At 33.9% G+C, this 12,149-nt stretch overlaps 1 protein-coding gene across 1 annotated transcript in view; it reads left to right on the plus strand.

The window, feature by feature from the left end:
- LOC106468447 overlaps positions 1 to 12,149 on the plus strand; it is an 81,791-nt gene that overhangs the window by 64,085 nt on the left and 5,557 nt on the right. The window contains exons 21-25 of the mRNA XM_022396784.1: positions 1,660 to 1,727; positions 2,155 to 2,370; positions 3,185 to 3,307; positions 5,669 to 5,802; positions 10,188 to 10,318. Coding sequence (XP_022252492.1) covers positions 1,660 to 1,727; positions 2,155 to 2,370; positions 3,185 to 3,307; positions 5,669 to 5,802; positions 10,188 to 10,318 — 672 coding nt within the window. The remainder of the gene's footprint in view (positions 1 to 1,659; positions 1,728 to 2,154; positions 2,371 to 3,184; positions 3,308 to 5,668; positions 5,803 to 10,187; positions 10,319 to 12,149) is intronic.

Here is a 12,149-nt window from a genome sequence, read left to right on the forward strand (position 1 = left end):
GAATATCATGACTACGGGACACAAATATAAATTTTGGCAAGGTAGGAGTTGGCTAAGACAGTTTTATTTTTCTAACAGGATGGTTTAGCCTTTGGAATGGACTGCCTTCAGATGTAGAGGCAATAAATTTAAGCAAGTTTAAGAGAAAGCTTGATAACTATATGAATGATAAGGGCTTGGTTTTAAGATTTTTATTTTAGTTTCTTTTTTTAATTTATTTATTTGATAGGTTTAGTTTAGAGGAGGGGACAGCTGAGATGGACCAACAGGTCCCTTGTTGTCCCAAAACATGATGCTATGGTTTTAGTACATCTTTATGGCATTTTACTAACACAAAGTTTAGTTTTCTGGTTATGTATATTTTTAATTTGTATCCTCAACATTTCTTATACTAGACCATTTATTTTTCATATTCACTAGGTGTATGTATTTTGTTTAATAATATCTAGCCTGCACGTTATTTTTCTTCTTGCTAACTACTTTAATTTAATGCATAATTTTATCACAAATTTACTGTGAATACTTAGTCAGTCTTTTCTAGCATATTTAATTAAGATTATATAATCGTTTTCTAATATATTTCAGTAGGTCAATTCATCCTTTCTAGTATATATATAATATAGCTCATTTCAAATAGTGTTAAAGCAGGGTGATTGAGCACTTGAAGACTGTACTGTAACAAAAATAAGAACATTAGAGATCTCTAATTTACTAAGTAAATTACTTAATTTCAACTGTAGGTGTGCTGCTTTTAACTACGTAATGTTCAAGAATGCCTTAAATTTTTTAGTGGGAGTATTGTTGGAAAGTTTTAAAGTAAAACCTCATCTCATACTGTTTAAATTTGATAATGGTTGTAATATTATTTTATTGTATACCTTGTAAAATTTTAGATTTAAATGATATAAGATAGTGTGCAAATTGTATTTATCTTGTATATCCTTTAAAGGTAAAAACTGATTTTATTTTCATGATTTCAAGTGCTGATATCTGGAAAAATGTTTTTTCCACAGACAGCATAATTTTTTTTGTTATAAACCATTTTTTAAATATTGAACCTTAGAACTTGATTTGTGAAGAAATGCCAGCCAGGTCTGATGGCCAGATGCCTATTAATATGGCTGTGAGAAATATAAATGTATCATAATTGTGCTGTAATAATTCAAAAGGAATATGGACTGAAATGTCATGATGTAACATATGCTCCAAAATCATAGGGTAATTACTGTTACAGGCTGGTTAAAATTTTAAAATTAGACTAATAGAAATTACTCAAGATTCAACAATACAAAAACGTTGAAACTGTTGCTTGGGGAGGGGGTTATATGCAACTTGACACATTTACAGCAAACCTATCTTCTACAAAACGTTTTAATTGATGAAAGTTTAAGCAATAATAATGACATCATCTTTACATCCACCTTTGTTTTTTATTAGTTCTTGATGTAAAATCAACCTTGTGTTTTAAGAAAAAAAATACAATTCTTTAATAGCGATGTTCTTTATCAGCCTTCTTAACTTACTGTATTAAACTGATAAACACCCGAGAACTTATTTCGGGGAAATGTTAAGTTTTGGTAGAAATAAATTTTATTTGATAATACTCTATTATTCTTCATTCCTATGAAATGTTTGACTAATTTGTTGTTTATATTTAAGGTGAGACAATTGAGGCTCCTCTTCCACATCGACCCACTTCCCTTTTTTCACCAATCCACACAGTCCAAGTAAGGAATAACTTCTATATGTAAAAGTTCTTTGTTTTCGTGTCCTAAGCATAGTAGTACTTGATGTTAAAATGTCTAAAATCACTTCACTTTGTTTTACTTTTATAAAAATATTATATTTTAAACTTTCTGTAATCTATGTTTCAATAAAGGTGTTATGCTTCTTACCCTAATCTGCACTTTTCAAACCATTGACTTATTTAATATGAAATGTTACCAAATTGGGGATTTTTGCTGTTTACTGATATTAAGTCTGAAAGTATATTTAAAAAAACTATACTGTTATATGTTTAGTTTAACGGTGGGATGAGATATCCATGAGTTGTAAATGAAAAACTTAAAATACTAATGTAAAATAGATAAAGTATGTAGTATACAAAAAAAATAAACCTTCTGTGAATATAAATTTAAGATTGACTTCTTATAGACCCATAGGAAGACCTTAAGTGCCCATGAACGATTGTTTGGAGGGGCATCAAATTCTCCTCTTTCCACGTCTTCCACAGAGCGCAAGTCAAGTAGTTCTCGCCCTCAGATGAGCCCAAAACATCATGTACAAGCACACAGGAAACCCAAAAGGAGACATCATACAATTACAGGTACTGGATCACAACCTCTTATCGACCAGTCATCTCCCAGAATGGTGAGTTAAATGCTATAAGTGTGAAAGATTTGATCGCAAAACATAGTGTAGCTTATAAATGGATCACTGTTTTTGTATAAAAAGTGATCACTTAGAAATGAGATTAATGTAATAACTAAGGTATATTTGATCACTTTATGTAGTATAGGTTATATGTTTGATCACAACCAGTTATTCCTGAGAATGCTGAAATACATGTCATAACTGTGATAGATCTGAACTATAGCAGGTGTGATCAGACTATATATATATTATAAATTATATTTGATCCCAGGTACTGCTTGACTGTGTAGTAGTGACTTCAGAGTTGTAACTGTTTGAGGTGTGTTCACCACACATTACTTGATCTTCAGCTTCATGACTTTCCTTGCTTGACCTTCCTGAGTTTATTGGTCAGTTTTGTTTAAAGAACTGTTGTGTTTTTTAATTGTTGACTCATAATCTTTGTGTGGAAAAAGGTAATTATAAATAACCTAAATAACCAGGCTATTAAGATATGTAACTTTGAAGTAGAGACTCTTTGTTGTGTTAATTAAAAAGAGCTCACACACTATGAAACACAACATCTGTTTGTACAAATCAATATATTGCAGTCACAAAAGAGCAAGCTCATGCGATAAAAGTTTGAATGAACACATAATATCTATGATCATATAAGATTTAATTTTATTTTTTGGAAATTAGTAATTTTAATTCTTACATAATTGCTAGTTGATTGGTACTGGTATGCTTTCATTAAAATGTTTCTTTAATTTGTCTAAATACATTTGCAATTCATTTATATCTTCAATATATTTTTAAATCTGTTTTTAAGTTTGGTCCTTCTTCACGCCATTGCCACATGGACCGTTACTCACGCACAGCAAGTACACCTGATATTGTACGTAGCACGATCAGAAAATCTGAAGTATTTGATGAGAAACTTATTGACAGAGAAGTAAGTTTTATAGTATTTTGTTCTTATGATTGTGAAAATGTGCCTTTTTAAGTAACGTTGCATAGCTTTATTTGTAATTAGATTTTGTACTTTTGAATTATAATAGGTGGTATTGTTAAGAAGTGAGGATTTTTTAATTTGAATAATGAGCATTTCTGTAATCTCTGACATACATTTTTTTGTTATAGTTTAGAAGATTTCAAAGACCATATTACTTGATCTCCTAGGAGAGTGGTTTATTATAATATGCACAACTGAAATACTTTCTCATTAATATAATATGAAAGAAGTTATATATTTTTATCTAAAACATGCTGGGAGTCTCTTGTCATAAATAAATATCTTTTACACATATACAAAATTTATTTTTTTTGTTTATCATAATTACTGATCTCTGCAAAATAGAAGATAGTTATGTTTTCTAGCAAATGAAAATTATAGATAAACAACAATTTAAAGTAAACCTTTCACAACAAGAGAGTGAAAAATATTATTACTCATAATTCCTAGTATATGTAGTCATAATGCTCACAGAACTTGGTTTCAACTAATGAAGTTTATGCATGTGTACAAACCTTGGATTTAACTAGCATTGTCTCTTGATGGTTTTGTGTGACTATATACCTAGGTATATAGTCATAAGATGACAAGTTTAGAACATTTTTATTGGGTTGTAAAGCCTTACACCACAAACTATTCTTAAACAAATTATTGAATTTCATTTTGAGTCTTACCCTTTCATACTTGAGCTTGTATGATACTACAGTATGGGTTATTTTGTGTAATTAGCTCATTTGTGTTGGAGTTGTACGTTTTTGTAGTATGCATGTCGCCTTACGTGATACACAAAAGGCCTCACTAATTTAGGAATTAATCTTCTCAGTCATTTCTTTTACGATGTATTCTTCAAGGTTACCAAAAGGAAATTGTTGATTCTTCTTCATTATTTTTGGTAGAAAAGTTTTGGGAGTAACTGTTCTTCAGATACATGATAAATAACTGTCTTTGCAATTCTTCCCTTTGCCCTCAGGAGCTATGTTTCAAAATTCCTGTAGAGTCCACCAATGTCACGATGGTGTTTGAAAAGATTATTAAGGTTACCAAAAGGAAATTGTTGATTCTTCTTCATTATTTTTGGTTAGAAAAGTTTTGAGAGTAACTGTTCTTCAGATACATGATAAATAACTGTCTTTGCAATTCTTCCCTTTGCCCTCAGGAGCTATGTTTCAAAATTCCTGTAGAGTCCACCAATGTCACGATGGTGTTTGAATAGATTATTAAGATATCTTTATTCCTTTGTGGATAACAAAGTAATAATGATAAAAGAACACAATATCGTGTATAGTAATTAGTGAAAAAACACGTAAACGGAACAAACTGTCAGAAGTCTGATATTAGAGAAACTAGTTTTGTGCATCTTCTTCACTCTCACATTGTCTTCTGGCAGGAAAAAACAAACACCTACGTGACCCCTGATCTTGGGATTCCCTTAAGAACACAGGAGGTCAGGAAGTTGTTAAGTTTAAAGTGATCTTGGGAGGTGTTGAAATTAGGCAGGCTTTTGATTAAGCAACTTTTGAAGATCTATATGGTGAACTAGTTGAGGTATATCTGCATTGTTTGATGAACTAGTAGTGGTATATTAACATTGTTTGTCAAATTAATAGAGGTATACCTACATCTTTTGATGAATTAGTAGAGGTATATCTGCATTCTTTGATGAACTGGTAGTGGTATATTAACATTTTTTGATGAACTAGTAGTGGTATATTATTTTCAGCTGCGAGTTGTATATCAGTATTGTTTGATAACGTGTTAGTGGTATGCTGATGTTTCATGAGGTACTAATATATATCTGCATTATATGGTGAGTAGCATTTCATACCCGTATTTGTTAGTGTTAGGTGAGTTAATAGTGTATATTTTCATTGTTTGGTGAGGTAGAAATGTGTGTCTACAGTATTTGGTGGGCTACCTAGTAGTGATGTATATTTTTATAAAGATTCTATTTAATATTTATTTTATAGTTATCTACATTGTTGTGGAAATAATAATAATTATAAAAAGAAACTGATAAAAGTGCACAAAAGCTGAGAGAAAATTTCAAGAATTTATAAAAGAAATATCTTTGAGCTGTCACAATAGTATGAGCATGAGCAAATATTTTTTTTTTTCTGATAACATAGCCAATTTTACTATTCTTGTACACTATCCTGCTATTAACTATTCAATGTAAATTTATCTGTTTTACAGCTCTGGTTGTGTGTTGAAAGTATAATAAAGCTATGATTAAATCCAAGTTGTGTGGCTTTAGAGTTTGTTATGGTTTTAAAGTTTCTGGTCTTAAATAAATTTTTCCAGCTTGGTCTTCCTCAAAAAATTGACATCCCCGAACGTTACATAGAAGATGAGCCAGAAAAGTTGTCAATTGCAGAAAAACTCAAGAGAGACCTCAAAGCAGAAAATATAAGGAAGATGTTGTCGGAAAGTACAACGTAAGTATTATAAACTTTTAATAAATGTGTCTTTCTTTGAAGTTATGATTTAAGTTTATTAAATGTAAAAGATTTTCTTATCATGGTAAATAGTTTTACGTGTAATTAGTAATTAATTACAAACCGATACTTGAAACTGTCGGTACTTGGTGAAACTCCATAATTACAGAATTGAGGAAAAACAAGACAATTGTATGTTTCACAAATACATCATTTATTATGATCATGATTTTGCCAGTAAAGGCATCATCAGGGACAGACTGAAATGTTTTGTAGCAGGTTTTATATATATGTTTAAACAGAGAACCGGAAGTGACCTTGACATTTGCCGAGAGACAAGTGTGGAAAACCTTAAGTTGGGTTGTTTGTTTAGAACTTTTTCTGGATTTGTTTTTAGACATTATTTATTTCTAAAATTTCCAGACTGTCTAGTTTGTTACCTTTTTGACAAATATACGTAAAATTTTGCAGTTTTTTTTCTGGATCAAATTGGAGTTTAGTTTCAATAATGTGGAATGCAAAGGTTGAATCCATTTTCCTTAATCTCCAGCTTCTAGAGTATGCTTTAATTCTTCTTTCTATGGAACGTCCTGTTTAGCCTATATATATATATACTAAAAGACAGAATCAAAAGTACAGCAACAGTGGTGTTTACCAATAAATGCGAAAGACTGCAATATGTATATATAGGTCAAACAGGAAACTGCTCTGGTGAAGTTTCTCATCAAGTTGGAAAAGTTCCTTATTACCCACATGCAGTATTTTAATCATTTGGGGGTTCTCTTCAATTCCCATTTTAGTTGTGCCCAGTCTTTTCCACTTTGACTCAGGAATATGGAGTGAGCAGTCATGAAGGCCCTACTTTTTCCTTCTCTCACTGCTCGAGAGGTTCTATCTCTTTTGGGGATGTGGGCTACTCTCGAGGTTCTCATATCCTTGGGTCAGGTGTACATGCATTCCATTCAGTGGACACTTCTTGACCAGTGGAACTTTTCCCACAATCCCTTGGACCATCCAATCCCCCCCCCCTGGAATCAGGGCCGGCATTGCTTGGTGGCTTGACAGGGAATTGACCATTCCCTTGCCTCGTTCTAAGTCTCATGTGTCCACTGATGCTTCCTTGGTGGGTTGGGGGACTTTCCTCAATTTCTGAGAGATTTCTGGTCAGTAGTCAGTTGAGGAGGCTTACTCTACATATCAACATTCTAGAACTTTTAGCTGTTCTTTGAGCTTAATATAATTTCTCCTGCTCCTGCAGGGACAGGTGGTTGTGATTCATTCCGACAATTTCTCTTCATCAGCTATATGACCAAATTTTTGTGTTTACGGACTCTCAATCTTCTGTACTGGGCCGACAACCAGAACATGACAATCCTGGCATGTCAGGTTCCCAGAATATGAATTTGGTGGTCGATTGCTTATCTAATCCCAACCAGGTTCTCTTCACGGAATGGTACCTTCGGTAGGCATGTTCTCAACTGGGAACGTCACACATATATACATCTTTTCCACTCATTGGAATGCCAAACTTGCTTCCTTTTGGTCCCCAGTTCCACACTACTCAGCTTTGGGGGTGGATACATTCAGTCAAGATTGCAGAAGTCTTCACCTATATGTCTACCCCTCAATCAAATTACTCTCCAGAGTCATTTCCCTTATCCAGACCACTCCTTGTCGTGTTCTGCTAGTTGCTCTATACTGGCCAGCTCAGAATTGGTTCCCTCTGCTCTGGCCCTTATTAAAGCAATAGCTTCTGCCCTTACCTCTGTTCTGATCACTTCTCCTCTAACTAAGAACAAATGTAGTTCTAACCAACATCACCAAACTCCATCTTGAAGCATGACTTTTGTCCAGTCCCTTGCCTCAGTTCAGGGACTCATCCCTTGTGTTGCATCTTTCCTTGCCCATCCCATTTGACCTTCCCCCCTTGTCTGTGTACCAGAGACATTGGTCTACCTTCAAACTTTGGTCCATTCACAGATAGGGCTTCCACCCATCCTGTTCTTCTGTTCCTCATCTGTCCCAGTTCTTCACCTGGTTGTTTTATCCGGATTTATCCATGTCAACTGATGCTAGTTATAGGGCTGTCATCTTTCTCCTGTAGAGATTCTACATGTCTGTATGCCTTTGACTGGGGTAAGTCAACATATTATTAATTTTTTCTACTTCATTTGAAATACATCATATTTCAGGATCCGACCAAGTGGCAGGTGATGCCTAGTCAGGTATGCTTAATATTATATTAGCACTAAATATAGGTACTTCTATAATGCTCACTGTTGAGATGGAGTGTTTCAGTAAGACCACTGGCAGCTTGTACGGTAGCATGCGTATATATATATATATCTTTTTTTTTTATCAATCTTCATTGCTTCCTATAAATAAAGAGCCATCACTCATGGACTTCATGAGTAAAGCAGATGGAAATTTCTGCCTATCTCTTCTGACCCATGATTTCTAGAGTTGGGGACTTTCTTCTTTTCAAAATAGGGACTTGTAGACTCACATTGTACTGTCTTGGACATATTGTTCCTCCAGACTCCCAAACACGTATTCCCACTCTCCTGTACTGGAGTATGAGAGTCCTTGCCACTTCCGGTTCCCAATTGCTGGAATGATGGACTGAGGAGGTTTCCTCCTGAGTGGGTTTTGTACAACAAACAAAATTGAAGTTGATAGATCATCTGTACCCACTTGTCAAGAAGAGGGATATAGTTGTTATACTCATTGCTATACTAAGCAATGATTATACAATAACATAATATTCAGCATCCAAGGCACTTCCCCCGGATGTTTTTTGTCTTGGTGGACTGCACTGGCCTAATCCTGTGTATCCAAGGCACTTCCCCCTGGGTATTGCCTGGGCAGACTGCACTTGTTGATCTCTATATCTTATGCAAGGTGCTTCCACTGGATATTTTGTTCCCAGTTTGCCACACTTGGCCATAATATTATATATCCAAAGCACTTCCCCTGAATGTTTTTTTTTTGCTCAGGCAGACTGTACTTGTTAATCTCACAAGCTTATGGAAGGTGCTTCCACTGGTTGTTTTACTCAAATGGACCACACATGACATAATCTGACATATCCCAAGGCACTTCCCCTAATGATTTTTGTCAGAGTGGACCGCACTTGGCCTATTCATATATGATTTACAGTCCATTAGCCCTAGCCACATCTAAGTATTTCGTTTTTCTGTGGCACGATACTATGGTTCACTATCACTATGTTCAGTACTACGGCTTGCTACATATGTGGACAAAGTATGACATGTATGTTGACAATGGTCTGGTTCTGAAAACCCTACAATCACACTCATTCCTGTACTTTTTTTTTCTCATAATCCTATGTATCCAAGGTGCTTCTCCTGGATTTTTTTTTTACAGAGAGGACCGCACTTGTTAATCACAACATCTTAAACAAAGCATTTCCACTGGATGTTTTGCCTGGATGGACCGCATTTGACATACTCCGATGTACTACCCTTGGCACATACTTAATCGGGCCTGTTTTCACTTACACACTAGACCTTCCATGTTTGTCCATGCCATGCTGTTTCAAATCACAGTTATACAGCACTTCTCCATTGACTTCCTGATTGTTGGTGCCTGACTATTCTGTTCCACCCTCTCTGTATTACTGTGTTAATTACTGGACAAAGAGCATACCTCTTCCAGAAGTAGTGCTATACCCCAATAGTGTGCTTTCTTTTCATATTATTGCACACCTGTTCTTTCAGTGTGGTTGCCTTCTGCTTGATTGAATATTGACGCGCCTTCGCCAAGATTTTAGCCTTGGGTGTGTGGAGGTAAGACCATTTTGGAAGTTCAGATTTTCTAACACTATTTCCGATAGATACTTACCTCCTCTCACCCCACTTCCCACTCCTCCTCCCCACTGATATGCCATTGTTTCTGGTTTATACCTGCCAATTTTTGAAAGTCAGGATTGTTCTTGAATAGTATAGGGAGCTAGCTGTACTAGTATAGATGGCACAGTATGATTGGTGGAGGGCAGTCACATGATCAGCACATGTTCTGAAATGGTGTGAAACTCATGGGATATAAAAGATTGGTCCATTGTTAATGAAAAAATTTTTAGCAATGCTTAGAGGGCAAACCAAGATCAAGAGTTTGGGTTAGAGGAGGTAATTACCTATCGAAAATACATTTTAAGTGTAAGAAAATCTTAACTTTGCTTGCGTAAGTTATTCTACTGGTATCTAAACTTGTATTTGCATATTAATGTTGATATTTCCTTAAAAGTCATGATATAATGAATATTTTTTTCATGTCATTTTAGAGGTAAAATGTTTCAATAAGAGTTATGTTGAAAAATAACTATTAATTATCGTATAAATCTTTCTCTTTGAATTTCTTTACAGATTTGAAAAAGCATCTATATCAGAAACAATGAAGAAGAAAATGGATGAAGAAAAGAAAAGGAGGGCCCATCTATTAGCCCTTAATCATACTATAGCTAAAGAAGTGATGGAGAAGAGCAAAATTGTAGCAAGTAAGACACTAACAATTAACAACATGTATAAGAAGCTAAGTAGTAGGATACATTAGAGTATTGTTAGGAAAGTCAGCCAACTGATATAGCAAATCATGAAAACACTTTAACTGTAAAATCCATTATATAAATATTTATATATCACAAAAACAAAAATTTAGTAGCAGAATGTTTTAATAGTATACAAAAATCTAATTGATTAGTAATGTCTAGGTCGATGATTTTCGTGCGTTGTAAATGCACATCAAACTGACAAATAATTCCACTTTTTTTTTTTTTTGAGAAATATCATTGTCTCTGTAAGTTTTCTATTATGTAAAATAAACTTATCTGTTTGTCTGTCTATCTGATTTAAGGCAGAATGTATGTTAACTGCAATTCCAGCTCACTTCTTTAGTGCTTGCTGGAACCTTCGTTCCCTACTATTTTATTTTTCTGTCTTGTCAAACTTTTTGCCCATAATATGTTAATATATTGCTGGTAATTGAAGGTTTGATTGAATTCGTACCAAATGTGTAAATAAAAACTTTAATATTTCAAGTTGTTTCAGCCAGACTTTCATCACCAGGCATAATATACCTTAACAATAAATAAATCTCACTTTTGAAACAAAGTATTAATACAAAGACACTCTCATGTATCTTCTTCAGTCCTACTCAGTCTTCAGAAGACTGTGTAAAACTGAAGAGGAGATATGAAAGTGTGGAAACTAGTTTCAGTCGTTGTATTAATAGTTTGTTCTAAAAGTGTGGTTTCTTGTTTTCATTTATTGAGTTAACATACACAATACTGTTTATCTTACACTAGTATATATATGTTGAGAAGCTAGGCTATAAAGTAAGCAAAATCAGGATGAGAACTAATACGTCTCATGGTATAAACTACAACAGAAAGAAGGTTGACTTCTTCTAAGTGGAGGTTGGATTTAATATGATCATTATTCAATGAAGAAATGTTGTTGAGATGTATTGCTTTTAAGGAACATCTTAGAAAACTTAAACAGATATGTGTTGTTTTTTTTTATATCACAATCAAAGGGTTCTGCATGGCCAGGTGGTTAGGGTGGTCGACTCGCAATCTGTGGGTCGTGAGTTCGAATCCCCATCTCACCAATCATGCTCTCCCTTTCATAATAATATGATTATAATGTGACGGTCAATCCCACTATTCATTGGTAAAAGAGTAGCCCAAGAGTTGGCGGTGGGTGGGGATGACTAGCTGCCTTCCCTCTAGTCTTACACTGCTAAATTAGGGATGGCTAGCACAGATAGCCCTTGTGTAGCTTTGCATGAAATTCATAAAAAACAAACAAACACTTATTATCAAACATTATGTGTATGTTCAATGATATACGTGTGCAGAGAAAAGGTTCAAGTAGTTTTATAAATATTAACAAAATAGTTTACTAGATTACCTGAAAGATTTAATAGATTTCTTTGTGGAAACATTTAGACCTGCTAGTGTATGTGTACATAAGACCTGAAGTCTTTTATTCCAAGATATCAAAACACTGTTTCCTAATCAACTCTTTTAAAGGTTGATGAAATCTGATAGAAACCTGAATTTTCTTTTAAACAACATCCCAAAAGTGTTTAGCATCTATAACACAGGCCTGTGAATTTAAACTTCATAAAAGTTATTTTGGTTTTAATAATGGATTTTCCGTAATTCAGTTACACAGATTTTGAATATAATATTAACTTTTTTCTATCACGTTAGAATTTTTTTACAAATCAGGGAAAAAAAAACTCTCACTTAGATCAAATTATTATTTCGTTTACTACAATGAACATTTGTTATTCTTATGTTTGTTAACAAAAATACAAACAAA

Source organism: Limulus polyphemus, unplaced genomic scaffold, assembly GCF_000517525.1.
Source record: "Limulus polyphemus unplaced genomic scaffold, Limulus_polyphemus-2.1.2 Scaffold3011, whole genome shotgun sequence".
Classification (NCBI taxonomy): Eukaryota; Metazoa; Arthropoda; class Merostomata; order Xiphosura; family Limulidae; genus Limulus; species Limulus polyphemus.